The following is a 16,796-nucleotide window of genomic DNA, read 5'->3' on the forward strand; positions in this document are numbered from 1 at the left end:
TAATTTTATGAAAGGTGATGTGAGAAGGAAATGTCTTAAAAAAACAGAAGTGTTTTCAATTAAACACAATTTCAATAGGAAAAAGAACCAACCATCTATTCAGCCTGACACTTCTTCAATAAGAGAGAATTCAAGCTTGCAGAATATAATTGACCAGCATGGAATTTTGCCAGGATACCAAGATAAACATAATTACTCATATTAAGGGTGTTAATTAATTGTTTGTGAACACAAATAATTGTCTGCTTGGTTTTTTGCAGCTCATTAGAAAGCCAACAATTCTATTAGTCATTGCTGTCCAGCAGCCATGCTAGGACCACTGAGCTGTAATCACCAGAAGTCTGAAACTAAGCCAGAGAAAAACCAGTGACAGGCTGACCACTGAAATCAAAGGGGGGAAAAAAGGTAAGCAGTGATACCTAGAAGTATTAACACCTTCTGGATAAAAGAGGGGCTTTTATTGATTGGTGGTTTTGAGTGTGGGGTTTTTTTTGGTTGGTTGATCATTTCTACACATTTTTCCAGCAAAGTTCTCCTAAAATCCCCCAAGAGCTGCCAGATGGAGTTTAGCAATATTAGTTACAAATTAGTGACCTTGACAGCCACTGCCTGCGACACATTATGCAACCGAAAGTGTAAATAGTGAGCTCCAGCAGCTTCCTTGGCAGAGCTCTGCAGTAGCATTGCCACAGCCAGCTTGGCATGAGCTGGACCAGCGCTTGCTGGGGGTTATTGATCAACACCCGGCGCGGGGAGCACCCGTGCTCTTGGCAGACAGTAACTATATTCTTACAAACCACCGATGGGCTAAACAAGCTATTAATGACAGGTTGATCTTCATCACTTAAAATGGACAGACTCTGCTACTTGACCACAAGGACAAGCAGGTTATTGCTTTGAAACGTTATACAAAAGACACAAATGAGGTCCCTCTAATGAATTAACCACGCGTATGGCTCCGTAATTCTTTTTTAGTAGGGCTATTAATAGGAAACAGGATCTATTCAGAGTTGCAGATATACAATCATCTCTTTCAGGGTTTCTACAGCTGGTTAAAATTTGTTACTCAGAAAAGGAATTAGTGAAGTGTAATTCAGCAAATAACCAACAAAGTGTTCAGAACGAAAGACTAATTCCCCTACACTTGGGATTTTGCAGAGTTTTTTTTCTTAACTACCTAAAAATAAAATATGCTTCTGAGCAGATGTGGCTGCTGCTGGATCAGCATCAGCTTGGCAAGCCAGCCACACCAGCCAGCCCTTCCTGCAGTGGCAGTGGCCAGTGCTACCCTGCTGGAAAGGCAGCAACCAGCTCCAACCAGCCCTCTGAAACAGGCAGGTGGATGTGTGGGAAATGCTCCAGTCTACCATGACAAATATTTTTGTTTATAAAAGCATCTGTTTTTAGACAAGAAGTATTTCCAAATACCAAGTTGTAAAATATTTACCACATTTTTTAACTGCAGTTGTTACCCTACTTTCACTCCTGTGTGTAGCTGGTTGCTAGATACCAGGAGAGCAGAAGCTACTTAAACAAGGGTAAGTACTAAAATTTAGGAACATAGAGATCCCAAAAATGATTATATCATAAATTGTAAACCATCCTTATTTACAGAAGGGATTAAGTAATAGATTACCCAAGCAATATAAAGACTCTTTTTTATCATAGAGAGAAAAAAAGAAAACTTCTTTAGAAGTATTTGGAGATGCAGTAATTTAAAGTAGTAGAACCAAAGTGATCATGTGTCTTAATTCTCCTGAGGAACAGCCCTATAATTTATTGGACTCCAAAAGGTCTTTGTGAACTTGTCTGACATAACATTGAAATATAAAACAATTTCCAGCCTGAATACTCCCATCTGTGGGTGCCTTGGGAAACAGTTCATTTCCTGGAGCACCTGTTCCCAGGACACATTTTATAAGATCACAAGGAAAAGGTAAAAAAAGTCTCAAACCTGGAGGTTTTGACAGGTCTTTCAGAGAAATACAAAGCAGCTAATGTATTTAATGAAGCCAAGATTCTGTCCTCACAAACAGTGAGTCACCCTGTAAAGAACTTAAGACGTCATTACTCTGCAGAGAATCTTTCCAGAATATCTTCCCCCAATTCCCAAAGAATCCCCCCAGAGCAATGAACGCTGTACCTGCTCCCTGGGCTACTCAAACCCCACAGAGCCTCTTTCTTCTGCACCTCCTGCTTTGAGGTGACATTATAAATCAGACCTGCAGCTCCAGCTATTGCAGCACTCCCAATTTAGAAAAAGTACCAGTCACGGTCATCTGTCAAGACTACAGCATCTTTATAATGCATTAGAAAAATTCTGTGAACCCATCAGATTACAAGTACCTGACACCAGCAGAGGAATGAAACATTTTAAACATTTATTTAAGAGATTCAACTAGCATGCAAGATACCAATGAAACCAGCAAACAAGATTCATTTTCCAGCTGCTCCAAGAACTATTCATAACACCCAGCTATTTATTCCATTTACAGATTCAGAATACTAGTTGCAATGGAACATTTAATATGCCACCATTATAAAGGGGAAACTGTTGACAACTATGCCAGAATATACATCCTTTTCATCCTGCTGTTACTCCAAGAAGATATTGGTACACAAGCTCCTACAAATCATATTTCCCAAGTGATTCCCAAAACGGGAAGCAAAAACAGCAAAGCAATTTTTCCAACTGCTCGTGCGATGCATTGTGATAAGGTTTTATTTTAATAGCAGAATGGAACAGTGGGTATTATTTAGATATGGTATGACAAAAATTAAACACGAATTTCAACACTTCCCACGACCTACCAAGATCTACACACTCTTAATAGTTGAATATTCACCTAATGGGATTTAATAATCTGTTTAGATGAACTGCTTAATGTTCTGATGCTTGCTGATGGCAGCAGCCCAGGCTCAATGCACTTCAGACTTGTGACAATATTGTGTTTTTCCTAGTTTTGATCAACTGATTAGTTTTTAATGCTAAATATGTCCTTGCCATCACTTGTGGCTTGAATATGTTTACTTAAACCAAAAAATATTTTGCACCTCAATTATTATTTTATGCCACAGCCCTGAATGGAATTTAAGTCGATACATTATTCATCAAGCAAAGACAAGAGGAAAAAACACAAAGCTGTCCACTTCTTTCAAAGACTTCAAATTACTAAAACATACCATATTTATGCATGCAATATTTGATTGTGTGTGTGTCTGCCTTTTTTTTTTTTTAATCACAAGTTTGTTGTTTTCAGATCAGGATATGCCAAAAATCCAACACCAAACAATTTTTGTTTATAATTAAGGCAATCATCAATCCAAGGATTGTAGCCCGTTTTATTTCATCTCTACATCAAAAAAAGTAATTTAAAAAAATTAAAATTCCCTTGAAATGGGAAGATAAATGAAAATGTAAGTGCCTTCACATAATAACAGTAAGCTGACCCTCTGGGAAATGGTTGACTTTCTCAATTCACGGTATTCAAAGCTCATTCAAAAGTGTTCATTTGGAATGCAGATATCAAAGATGATGCAAATGTTCAAGAGAAAATTAAAACTTACCAGATGTTCTAATCCAGCTTTGATGTTTCCAGAGTCCCTGTAACAGAAGAACAAAAGTTCTAAATAGTTGCTAAACCCTTGTCTACAACAATTTATGTTTAACTCAGAAATGTCAGAGCCATGTAATTTCTCGAGTGTGTAAAATTTTTACTTTTAATATCTTAATTATTACAATACCTAAAGAGTATTGATTATCCTAAAGCAAAACTAGAGAATTATTTAAACCCTCCAATTTCACCTGCCCGCATAATGCTACAAACAGTAGCAATGCAACAAGGGCACTTACTCAAAACCCAGCATTTTTAACAGAGTTATCTCTCTTTTCATATTTGAATTAATAAACAAGTTAGTGTGCAATGACGTTTACCAAACCTACACTCAGGGGCTCGTGGTTCTGCTTTGCCACTACTTCAATAATAAAATGTTGTGGCTGTTTACAAAGGTGATGGCATGAATGGACTGTAACATTAACAAGGTTGTGGCAGTCATACTGAAACTTGGCATATCACTCCTGGCAGCTGAAAAAATACCAACCTACAGACACAAAACCAAGAAGCAATGTCGTATAAAGAGCTGCAAAAAAAACCCCCCAGAACAACTATCAAAGCAAAAACAGTGGAAAACAAGAATTCTGAGTGAAAACTAATCTTTAACAAGTCCTGTTACTTAAAAAAAAAAAAAGTAAGCTGAGTGAAAATCAATGCAAAACACATTAAAAAACATCCCCAAGCCCTCAAACACTGAAAAAGAAGTTGGCTTCTGCTTCTGGCTCCAGGTTCTACCTGCTTCCAAACACATTAACACATTTGCTCTGAGGAGGATAGGCTGTAGCCATGGCTAACAAGGAGAAACCATCCAAGTATAAGGTAATCAGTTCTGGAACTATATAGTACTGTGTGCATTTTTAATATTAGGTTTTTTTTCAATAAATTATCCAACCATATCAAACCACAGGAGTAAAATCCCCAACACTGTTCCTCTGAGACAGCAAACCGTGTGACACCAAGGCTCCCTTTCTCTTCCCTAGTTTGTACAGGCTGCGTAAGGCATAGTGTCAAGTGCAGCATGGAATTTTGCTGAACACCCAATAAGGCTGCATTGAATTATGGATTTCAGCACCTTGCTGTACTGTAGACTTACAGGAAGGCTTTATTTATAATTTCATAATGCTGTCTAAAACAACTGCCATGCTCTTTTGGTTTTGACTCTATCGTGAAAGACACAAGAGAAAAAGATGTGTTTTCCTTCTACTGATATTCTTTGTTTTGCAGCCCCACTATGAATCGAGTCCACGCAGTATTTAAATAGAAATCACCTCCCACAATTATTTTTCTGATGCTAAAACTGCCTTAAAGAATCTGATGACTTTGGAAGCAGGATCCAAGCAGCTGATGAGAGAAGCTCTCAACTAATGGTATAAAACCAGCCCTGTTAGTGGTCTGTCTCCTGCGCTGTCCCTGTCATGACTTCATCAATATTTGTGCTACTCCTTCTGCCCTGTGCTGAAAGCAGCCTTAATTCAATTATAGGTCTCAAAACTGATAAAAAAGGTCCTGAAGTGGAAAATGAGAAGAGATTATTGGCAAATGAATAAAGATTTGTATCGAACTAACACACAAGAGTACAGCAGGGTTGGGTTTTTTTTTAATCATTCCCTGTCTTAAGTCTTCTGGGAACAGCGAGTTTCCCTTCCCCTCATGCAGCACATCGATTTTTGAATTAGACTGCAATATTAAATAATTAATATACTTGCCATGATTGATGTTTTGCATTAGTTGAATATTAGGTTATCAATCAAAATCCACTTGGTTTAATGTAATAATATTGAAAAAGTGTCACTGGCTGTTCATCCAATTTGTAGTTGAGGCAGCACAGATAGTAATATTGGTGTAACACAAGGCTCTAACGCAGGAAATGCAGTGGTTGAACATACATAAAGCAAACATTATGAAACTAACCAGGACAAGGTTGAGGTTGTCCTAAATAAACCTTGTGGCACCTGTCACTTCCAATGAAAATCTCTCTCCAGCCGGAGGCTGCCGTGCATCAATCAGCAATGACAACCTGTGAAGCCATGGCATAGTTTTGTCTTTCTAGTTAAACAATAATTAAACAAAGAAGACTCCCATTAAAACTATATTGCAAATATTTTGTTATGCAAAATCAGACCTTTTGCTACAGCTTGACCACATAACCTCAGATGTCTGTAGAATATCTTAGTATTATATCTTAATATTCATACCAGAAAACACTGCAAAAAGCAACATTTTTATGCACATCCAATATTACAATACCCCTGTAAAGGAAAGTTATATTCATTTTACATTATTATTGAGTAATAATGATACTGGCTTTACTCAATCTTTACACCACACCACATACTTCCCAACAAGACACGTATTTGCCTTTCAAACTGTCTCCAGTTCACTGCATTTATTGTTTTGGTTCATCAGGCAGGTTTGGGTCTACTCTCAAGTTTTTTCTTTATTCCACCAGAGAAGATCTGGAATTGTGTTTCCCCACCACAGTGAAGATTTTGTGCTGTAAGATACTAGATGAGGTGTATATGTATGTATCTATATAGTTTAAAATCATACTTTAAGAACAGTAAGTATAACACTCAGACTAATCCAAATGATAGCTTTTGGGAATATCAGGGAGAAAAACTGCAGCTGAGCTAAATTTGAATCATGGTCATGAGAGACCTGTAACAACAAGCCAGGAATTCAATTAAGCAAGTGTAGCCAGCTTTTGGATTACTTAAAACCACAGTGCAGGTAAGATTACATAAAACCATGGTGTAGGTAACTAAGTGAGGTAGTGTTTACTTTTATTAGTGCTAAACTATAAATATTCACGAGCTCTTGCTGAAAATCTTGATTTTAACCTGGACATTTATTCATGTTCATAAAAGTAGGTTCCCGTATAAAACTAATCATTAATCAAGAGAGATGAATAATATGCAGGATCTTCAAAATAGACAAACTTTAGCTATGACAAAATACCTTTAAATGATTTCCTGAAACCTTTATGGATTTATAGCAGTTTCACATGGCAAGTGTAGATCTAATACTTGGTTTTGCACCAAAATGATTACTGGGTACATTTAGAGGCAGGATTCTGGAGCCAAGTACCCTGAAGAAACTGCAGTCTTAACATCACTTGACAATGCCAATGACTTACTTTAGTCCTGGGAGGCTATCTAAAAGCAAATAAATCTCAGAGATATTTTTACTTATCACTAAAATAGGCAATTGAGCTTGTTAGGAGGTCTCTGTGTTACTCTAAAATTACAAACAATTATGAGAGCTGAGCTTAATCTGTGCTACTATTCAGATCAGTCATATCAAACTAAAAGTATTCTGGAACTTTAACAAAAATTATTCCAAATGAAAACAAACCCCTTAGTTCACATTCTCCAGCTCCTCTCAAGTCATTACCGAGTCATTCCAACGCTTCCCCTGTATTCATAGTTGATAACTTTCTTTGACATAGTTTTTTTGGTTAGAGTCCATAGGCCATCAAACAATTCTATAGGCTATCTCCATCTATGGATATTGTAGGTTGAAGGGCTGCTGGATGTCTGCCATTCTACAGCCTGCTCTAGGCAGGATCAGCTGTGCAGCTAGACCAGGCTGCTCAGAACTTTATCCAGTCTGGTCTTGAAAGGCCAATCACCCTGGGCAACCTGTTTTGTTGATTAAATGTCCTCATTTGGAACATTTTTTCTTCTATCCAGTCCAAATGCCAATTTTTTCCATCTGTGTTGGTTACACCTTTCCTTCTACCACACACCACTCCAAAAAGCCTGGCTTCTGTGGGAACATCATCTCTCCCAATGGTGAGTTTAAAGGCCAATACTTCATGGTTTCCCAGACTAGAGCTGGGCCCTGTATATTCCTGAGAAGAATAATATCAGGTTTCCACGTGATAACACACTGTCTGAGTACATCCCAAGATAGAGAACTGTTCTTTCATTTCTTATTTTATATATTAAACCTCTGTTGGATTTAGGAATTGGATTGAAGGTATTCCAGGTATCAAATTTTAGAGGAGGAGGAAAACAAGGAATACTTTTTCCCTCTTTCAAAATAATGTTTATTTTGCATGCACATTTTGGAACAAGGTATGTGAGATGTAGACTTGAATCCCAAGGGGCTGAGTGGCCCCAACGATGCACTTGTGACCTTATCACCATTTAGTGATGCATTTATGTAAACATTTAAACCATGTTATCTTCTAGAATAGCTTCACAAACCCATCTTCAGATCACAGAACATGCCAGATGTCAAGAGTTAAAGAGTCATAGCCAGATCATGACTTTGTTCAACTCCAGCAAAAAAAAAGCCTGGTATAGGAAAAAGCATTTTCCCCTATCAGTAACAACTACATCATGACTACATTTGCCTGGTGTCTGTCCAGAAGGCACTCTTACTTGAAGCTGTCCCCTGAGCTAGCTTGAATTTCAGCATCAGAGTTAGAGTCCTGGATGCAGTTTTTAGACACGGGTACCTCCATCATCTCTCACTAAATGTCATACGTTTTGTATTGTTGTGTTTTCTGTAAAATTATAGGCTATTGTTTCCAAATCTGACTTCAAACCATAGCTACTTATTTCAGTAGGCTTTGAAAGACACAACAAAGATTACATAAGAACCTAAGCCCTATGCCTGTCCTCCGTCCACACCGTCTCTAAGAGAACAGTGCTGGTTCTCCCGGGGGAACAGGTAAATTCATACCTATTGACTTTTACTGACAAGCTGCTCCAATACCACACTAGCAGTCGGGCAGAACTGCTGGCAAAGACTGTAGGATGTGCAGCAGCAGAACTCCAACAAATGCAGTGCTCTTCAACACTACTACTTAACCTCCTCTAAGTTATAAAGAAAACCCTGAAAAGTAGGGCTATATTTTTGTAAGTCAAAGTTATGTCAAAGGGAGTATATAGAAGGCAAGAGGAGCAAACCATAAAAGAAAGCTCTTGCCTCCTGCTTATCACATAAAGATGAAGGAAAAAACCTTGACTTTTTTGAAAGTAACCAAATAACATATGCAAACAACATTACCAATAATGAAAATCAACATCTTTGCAAGCTACTACTTAAGTAAGTGTTGGAAATGAAAATAACTTGATTGTAAAATATTAGGATTAATTGTGCAAAACTGAGATGAACTGAGACTTGCTAAAGCTGAACTGCTATGCGTGCTGAGGCCTGAGGCCACAAACTTCAGGATGATAAAGCACTGGGAGCTGTCTGGTGCTAAACATCGTTAACTAGAAGGGGGAGGAAATCGTCCTACCTGAAATTTAACAGAAGACTGGTGACACTGACACTCAAGTGTAGCTAAAATTCCTTGGAAGGCATTTAGAAAGCAAGGGGGCCAGTCCTAACCTCATGACTGGGTAGGAGAAGTCCCGGTAAGTTACATAAAGACTCTGACTAGTATACGTATGTCAAAGACAATCTCCCAATAGCTATAATGGCTTTAGCAGTTGTGGCTCCTTGTATCTAAAGAAACCTGTTTTCTTCTATTATTGGAGACCCAACTAATCAATAAAGTGACTACTAAATAAAACAGTAAAAATAATTTAAAGGTGCAATGCCAGCATCAGAGAGGTTATGGGTGAGAGTATCTGGCTGTTATTCTGAAAGCACAAAGCATTCAGAAAAATCAACATTATACATTAGTTGAGAATCTTCTTTTCCACACGAGAGCTCAACAAGACGAGTTATAGCTAAATTAGTAATTCATGCTGTTCTTTCTAATCTTTTGTGCAGAACAAACTCTCATCAAAACCAGACAGTGGTTAAGGAATATTACACTGCCAGAAAAATAGCTATGATTTTTTTTTTCAAGCGTGGAATGTTGTTTTGCACTTCCTTAATGACAGATTCAAATGATCTAGAATCAACTCCAAAGATGGTGGTTGTGTGCTCAGTGGTTCCCTCGCTCCAGTCATCCAAATAATTTATTTCACTCAGGAAAAAACGGTAATGAGTTTAGCCAAATACTAATGACATTAAATGTAGCAAAGATTCAATGAGATCATATGAAGGTCACTTATCAAAAGCAGGAAGAAAAGCAGAACTCACACACAAACACATATGGAATAACTTGGCATTGCTGAAGAACTCAGTAGAATATAAGGCAAGCTCAATTGAATCACGCTAAAACCAGGGACTTTAAACAGGACACAAGGTGAAACAATTTCCATAATACGTTATCCTAGAGAGAAGAAAAATCAGTACCCAGGAGACCTTATGAAATATGCAAGAAGGGGAGGGGAGGGAAATATATCTAAAACCCTAGCTTGCAGAATAAAAGTCAAGATTTTATGCAATTGAAATAAATATTGAAACTAAATAGAGGCAGGGAATAAAACCCAGTGTTAGTAAAAATCAATATTCAGAAATATACCCTACCAAAAAAACATATCCTTTTTGTGTGTCAGTATTCCTCAGACAAATTGGAGCCAAAATAACTACCCGAAAAGCACACAATTTTGTTTTACAGAGGCTTCAGGTCGGATACGGGAATCCCATCAACTGCCAAGGCAGATTTCTTTATCCTGGTTGCCAGTTCCTCAGATAAACCTGGCAATGCAAAGGACCTCATAACATGCAAGTCCTTGGGAGTTTTTACATGTGGAGTGGCTTTCTTTCGGGTATTTTTATCCCAAGTTTGGGTTGGGTGGGTTTTTGTCCTCCTGTTCTGTGCACAGGGTTCTCTTCACAAAGAGTAAAATCTTGTTAATCAGCGCTTGCATTCCCAGCAAACACAAGCAATTAAGCTTCAGGTTTTGGAATGTCACTGTCTCAGTTAACCAGATTATTTGGTACTCTTAAATAAATTAGACAACTTTGGCCTGTTTTACCTTCTCTGTAATATTATTTAGTAGATATTCAATTAAAACACATCCTGTAGGTGAAAGTGTATGAAAACATTTCCGTAATGGACATTAGTGGCAGTAGGAAGTGTTGCTAATTAGCCTCAAAGTACAAAATAGATTACAAAAGTAGCAAAAAGCCCAGCAGTGTAAATGCACAGAGCGCTGCACTGAATATTAAACAAAGTGGAGCAAGTTTTAATGTTGGTAAGCATAACTATAGTAAAAACTCTCTGGACTAGTAAAGAGTGTTACAGGTTAATGAGGAACATATAAAGAGTGCACAATAATTATCATACCTAACACCTTACCATCTGTGTTTGGATGACTGCAGAATATAAACACAGATTATCAACATTAAGTCTGAAACTAATTACACATGTCTTTCTATTAGCATACTGTTAGGATAAACATTGAAAACGTTGGATTTGCCTGCGCTACATTCAACTCTCAGGACTAACGAACATTAGATTTAAGTGTAAGTCACTGGCAAAATTTAAATGTTCCAAGCACTAAAACAATTCGAGGACAATCGATTTTCCATTCTCTGAAAGCTTCTAAATCCTCCTCATTCACCCAATTACTACTGTACTTAACCTAATGAAATTTTATTCTGCAGGAACAATACTATTCTTAAACAAATTTTTCAAAACTATAAGATTAAAAACTTCCAGACAAAGAATAAACTCCTAGAGAAAAGATGCAAATAAAATTACTATCATAATCTTTTGTTTGTTATTTGCAAGTATAAATCTGAAGAGAAACAAAAGCATAGAACATAGCATCTGTCATATCAGAATATAAAAAGATGATCCTGGCACAAAATGAAAAAGCTCTAATTCATTTGCAAATCAAGCCTGCCAGTTCTATTTCAAGCTGGCGGTAACTGTCAAGAGTTAACAAGATAATCACTTTCAATCCTGCCTTCAATGGTACATTACACTGTTATTCCATTCAATAAGGCCGTTCTTTGGGGCACTAGATGAATGGTTTTCATTTCTAACTCACACAAAAAGTTGCAAAAAAAAAAAAATCCATGGGGCTTAAGAAAGAAATCCCTTTATGGGCATTTATCTGCCGGCACTTGCTTTTAGGCAAAATGAGATATTTGGATACATTGGTGTCCATTCACTTCCTCTATTCCTTCAGGCCCTCAGTCTGTTGATAAAAAAAAACCCCAACCAGGCACACAAGGAAACCTCAAGCCTGGTTCTATTTTTTTTAAACTATCTATGCACAACAAACAACTTCTGTCATCGTCCTTTGTAAATACTTCAAGAATACGCAGCCCACTGCACCACCCTGAAATTACATCGTATTTGAACTGATCTATCTCTAAATTCATTATAAACTCTACCAAAAAATGGTAAATGCTCAAGAAAATTATGCTTAGGAGAACAATAACCAGGTCCCTATTAAATGTCCAATAAAGTAACCATTAAAGGCACTCCACCTATGAAACAAGTTAACCTAGAATTTGTCTGTATGAATTCTTTTTAATGTGTTGATAGATTCCATGCTGTGCATTCTTCCCTAAAGCATAAAACCTTACAGAGGTTTATTAAGGTATTAAATATTTGAAACTTATTTGCTGGCACAAAACTTCCTACTAAGGACTGCAAAAAAACCTCTAAAACCCAAACCAAAATATCTTTGTGCTTTTGCTCATTGCTCGAAATCCATACTGTGAGACGCTACCTGCTTGTTGACGTTGTACTGGACAGATATACATTCTGCCACTGAGTATTCTACAGCTACAGTTTCAATCTTCCATGCTAACTTTACAAACAAATCACTAAATCTTTTCCTTTTATTTCCCCCCCCACTTTTCTTTGTCTTTAAATCCCCACAGATCTCAATTCACACAACAAAGCTAATATCTATGTTCCATATCTTAACGGAGTGCAGCTTCTCCAGCCTGGGGTGTGTTACCCACAACCAATGACAACACGTCCACTGTCAATATCCATCTGTAGACACATTCATTTTGTTCTAATTCAGTGTAAATCATTTTCCTCAAACTCAGGAACCCATCTCATCAGTCACTACTTATGTTATTTGCATAGCTTACAAAGAAGAGTTTTGATTGTCTCTCTAATCCATCACTACAAGTCAGACAACTTCCTCCCTACGCTCCTCACGCAAATGCTCCTTTGTAGTAAGAGTTTCTTTTACGGCAAATCTGAGCACCAGAAGTTATCAGTGGACTAGCAGGCTTTGGTTTTGTTCTTTGCACTTCACAAGTTTCTTCAGACATTCTAAACAGAGAAATGTTCTTAGAATTAAAAAAATACTGTAACCAACCCACAAAAATGCTTGTGTTTGTGTAGCATTAGAACACAGCTGTTTTTGCTGCCCTACTGCTCCTGCTTCACAAAAAGAAGGCACAAAAAATAAGCATTAATTAGAAGTTCACACACATTGGAAGGACTTGGAAAGGGCATAAAATGTTGCACTTAGACACAAATTATTAAAAAACAAAGAGATGGATTTTTAAATAGAAGGTCATGGCTTTAGGTAGGACTTACACCCAAGTCACAAAAACCCAGGAGCCTGCTGTAGAAATTTAGGATGTGTTTCCTTCCTCTCTGGTCAGCAGCAGTATAACACCCATACTGCTTAAAAGAAACAATTAACTTAAAAACCCAAACCCCCAGAACAACGCCACCACCATCACACAAAGAAACCCCCAAAACAACATCACTACCACACAAAGAAACCCCTAAAACAACATCATCACCACCACCAAACAAAGAAACTCCAAAGCCTCCCTCCATTCTGTAAAGCAGACATGCCAAATAAAAAGCAAAGAGAAGCAGCAGAGTCATTCTTCAGCAAAGGTAGATATTTGTTTCCAGCACTCACAACTGATGAATTTCCACATCTCTGATGAAAGACCAGGATAACCTGACAGTCCTAGGACGCACACATTTGAAGGCCAAAGACTAAGAAAAGGTAGTTTCACATTTCCATTGTTACTGAAGATGTGTGCAGCACTTTGGCAACCGTGGTCAAGTTCAGCTGAGGCCCACAAAGTGCCACTTTGCTGAAATGTCACCGCTTGGGACTGCATTTGATCCAATTTTAGCACGCTGAAACCTCGTGCTTTTTTAGGCATCACTGCTGGGAGGTATAAAAATCCAATCTGTAAATGCTTTTTCACTGCTCCTCTTTGTGTCCCTGCAGTTTGATTTTGTCACTTTAGTTTAATTCCTCTATATTCTTTCATCTGGCCTGAATTTATCTCACTAAGGAACACAGAGGTACACTCAGAATACACTCTAAATGTTTAAAATATGTTTAAATGTCAAACAGGCACAGGTTTTAATTCCTATACAAGGTAAAAAGTTTTCCCTCTGAAAAAAAAGCAGATCTACTTGATCTCAGAATATTTAGTTTCTATCACAACTACTTCAACTAACACAGCTTGTAGCATTTCTAGTCAGAAGAGACTTGAGTTTCAGGTTGTACTTCACAGTTAACCAGCTTGTTTCTATTACAGATCAACGTAGCCCTGCAGAAAGCCTTTGTAAGGCTCTTGGTTTTTGTCAGACAGCCATGCCAAGCAGTCTGTGCATGTGCTGAGCAGTAGGAGTAGCTCAGAAGACTCTCCAGCATAAGTTTGACTTGAGGGAGACGTCCCTGTTCTTACAGGAGTAACAGGAACAAACCTCAACAGACGCATTAATAAATGGAGCATAATAAACCTGGAGGATTTTCCATCACTATGGTACTGCAGCCATTTTCAGTTCAATTAAACACATCATAACTATTTTTGAATGGTACCATTTGCATCCTCCCTGTATCTCCTCAGCACCCAAACACATGTAATCCGACGTGACTGTGGAGTCACGTACACTTGTCAGCATCTTGAGGTTGATAAGTTATGGAGAGGATCACAAAGATCCTTTTCTTTTTAGCAGAAGACTCACAGAAGAAATCTTCTAAAAGACTGTTTTGTTAAAACCCAGGTGAATTTTGAAAACATACTTAACATGGAAAAGGTTTCTTTAAAGTCTGACCTTCAGTAAGGAAGAATGTTGTATCTTCCACTAACAACTTCCACGTTGGGCTGTGTCACAAGACAAACTCACAAAACTTAAAAAAGGGCAGAGTTTATGTTGTTTGGGCTTGATAGCAAATTAGTTCCTTGGCCACTAATAAATGGAAAGAAACAATGTTTCATCAAAATAGAAAAACATAAAAATCGATTGCAAATCTCAAACACATCTGACCAAAACCAAGACTAACACAGGGACAAAAATAAACTCAAAGTGTGTTAGGAGTAATGGAAGAGTTATAAAAAAACCAAACCAAAACGAAGCTCATGAAGAACAGCAGAGGGACAGAGATCACCATAGTGCTCCCATCTACAGCTGTTCTCACTTCAGCATCTTTGGTTTCACACCATTCAGTCCAAAACAATGCTCATTACCTATATGATAACAAACCACTAAAGACTGTAAAAGCACTTTTAAATGCATGTAATGACAAGAATCAAGAATTGAAATGTATCCTGATGATGATGTTTCAGTATTCATGAATAAAGACCTTCAGACTTGTCAAAAACATCCCAGTCCAACACTTGGAACCTAGTCACAGTGGATTTGTACCTAATACAGCTACATCAGGATTGTAAAGAAACAGGTTAATCTCCTTAAATTACCTGACAAGGTGAATAGTTCTCTTGATTCCAAGAGCAATTAGCTCTCTGCTAATTTAACAGCCGCACTAGCCTCCTAACACTAATAGGTCTCTATTTTGCTTATTTGTTATTTCTTTCTCCAGCATTTGTAGCAGCCTCTGACTACATAATTTACAAGTCTTGTTTGAGAATATCAATCGATGCTAAAGCTACTTTTGGTCTGGTGCTTATTACAGATGTACTTCTCAGAGAGAAACTTCACAAGCAATAGATGTATTCAGCACATTCTCCACCTGTCAAGAATTTGATGTCCAAATATTACAGTGAGTTAAGTAAACAAGAAAAGATCTGCAAGCGCCAGCAAACCACAATTTACTTACATCCTAGGAAAAGAAAGAAAAGAATCAAGTAATGCTGTCTAAGCACTTCATGTTGGCTGAGTTGCACCAAAACCTCCTTAAGGCTTCATATATTCTTTAATTGGCAAGTCTGCTGTTCTTACCACATCACATTGGTCGTATTCATTTTACTCTCCAAAACGCACGCTTTCATTAATATGCTTTTAACCTTTTGCTACCACAAAAGACAGACATCATTTATTTTATATGGCATTTATCACTTCACAGAGAAAGTCTCCAATGAAAACAGAGAGTGGTACTGGCTTTGCAAGATGGAGCACACTGCTGAGATGTGCCCAGCCAAAGTCTAGACCAGAAATCTTGCTAGGCATTCTGTATTTTGGCATTCCTTCAAATTAAATGAAAATAATTAGTGTTGCACACTACTGACTTATCAGTGAGTGGAGCAAAATTAGAAGGAAAGATAAAAATATAAACCACATCTCATTCTACAGCCAAAATTTCCCTCAAAGGTTATTTTTCCAATATGAAACCAAGAGATTCCTGAAAACAGTGAAGTACCATAAACATGGCACTTTGGAGCCTGAAGATGAAAACCAGCGCTTCCTATTGTACCTGCAAGTATTAGAGGTTAAGTGGAAGATTCTACCAAAACAACTTCTCAACAAATAAGCAGCCAGATGCTTCCACGGCAGAGTTTCTAGAGGATCCACAGACCATATAAAAAGACCTGGAAATGTGGATATCAGGCTGACACTTAGCAAACACTTCTGGTGGAAAGGATAAAACCACCAGTGAATATCCAGCAACCACCTCAGGTTACAAAACTTACAAGCTGTAGTCACACATCACAAAGTCTATTTCAAGTTCTCAGCAGCACTATTCTTTGGTCTTCTCTGGAGAAAGAAATTTGAGCTAGATGCCTGTTAGCCCACAAAAGTTACCTCAAACCCTATACTTGTAGCTATACTAGTTCCAGCTCACCTCATCATTTAGACAGGAGACACGGTGAACCTACAGAGACCTCCCTCAACAGACTTTGTATAGGCAAAAGACAACAAACTCTGCAACAGGAATTATCTGATCACACATCCCCTCCAGCACTCACCTACCTGGCTGCTCATGGAGGACTTCCTGATCCTCAAAGACAAGCCAAAAGTGGTGCTGGTTTACATTAAAATGTTAATTTTACAGCAAAGTAAGGCAGACAGTTCAGGGTGATCGCCTCAGTCACCTCAGCCTTAGTCACCCTTGTGCATGAATCAAGCTTTTCTGTTCTTTCAAAGGAGGAATAGACACTAGAGCAAGCAATCCCTTTGCTAACAGAAAATTTTAC

General features: G+C 37.8%; 1 protein-coding gene across 2 annotated transcripts in view; it reads right to left on the reverse strand.

The window, feature by feature from the left end:
- RSRC1 (arginine and serine rich coiled-coil 1) overlaps window positions 1-16,796 on the reverse strand; it is a 155,057-nt gene that overhangs the window by 82,734 nt on the left and 55,527 nt on the right. For both annotated transcript variants that reach the window (XM_062005724.1, XM_062005723.1), the window contains exon 5: window positions 3,568-3,604. In XM_062005724.1, the coding sequence (XP_061861708.1) occupies window positions 3,568-3,604 (37 nt within the window). The remainder of the gene's footprint in view (window positions 1-3,567; window positions 3,605-16,796) is intronic.

This window comes from Colius striatus, chromosome 12, assembly GCF_028858725.1.
Source record: "Colius striatus isolate bColStr4 chromosome 12, bColStr4.1.hap1, whole genome shotgun sequence".
NCBI lineage: Eukaryota > Metazoa > Chordata > Aves > Coliiformes > Coliidae > Colius > Colius striatus.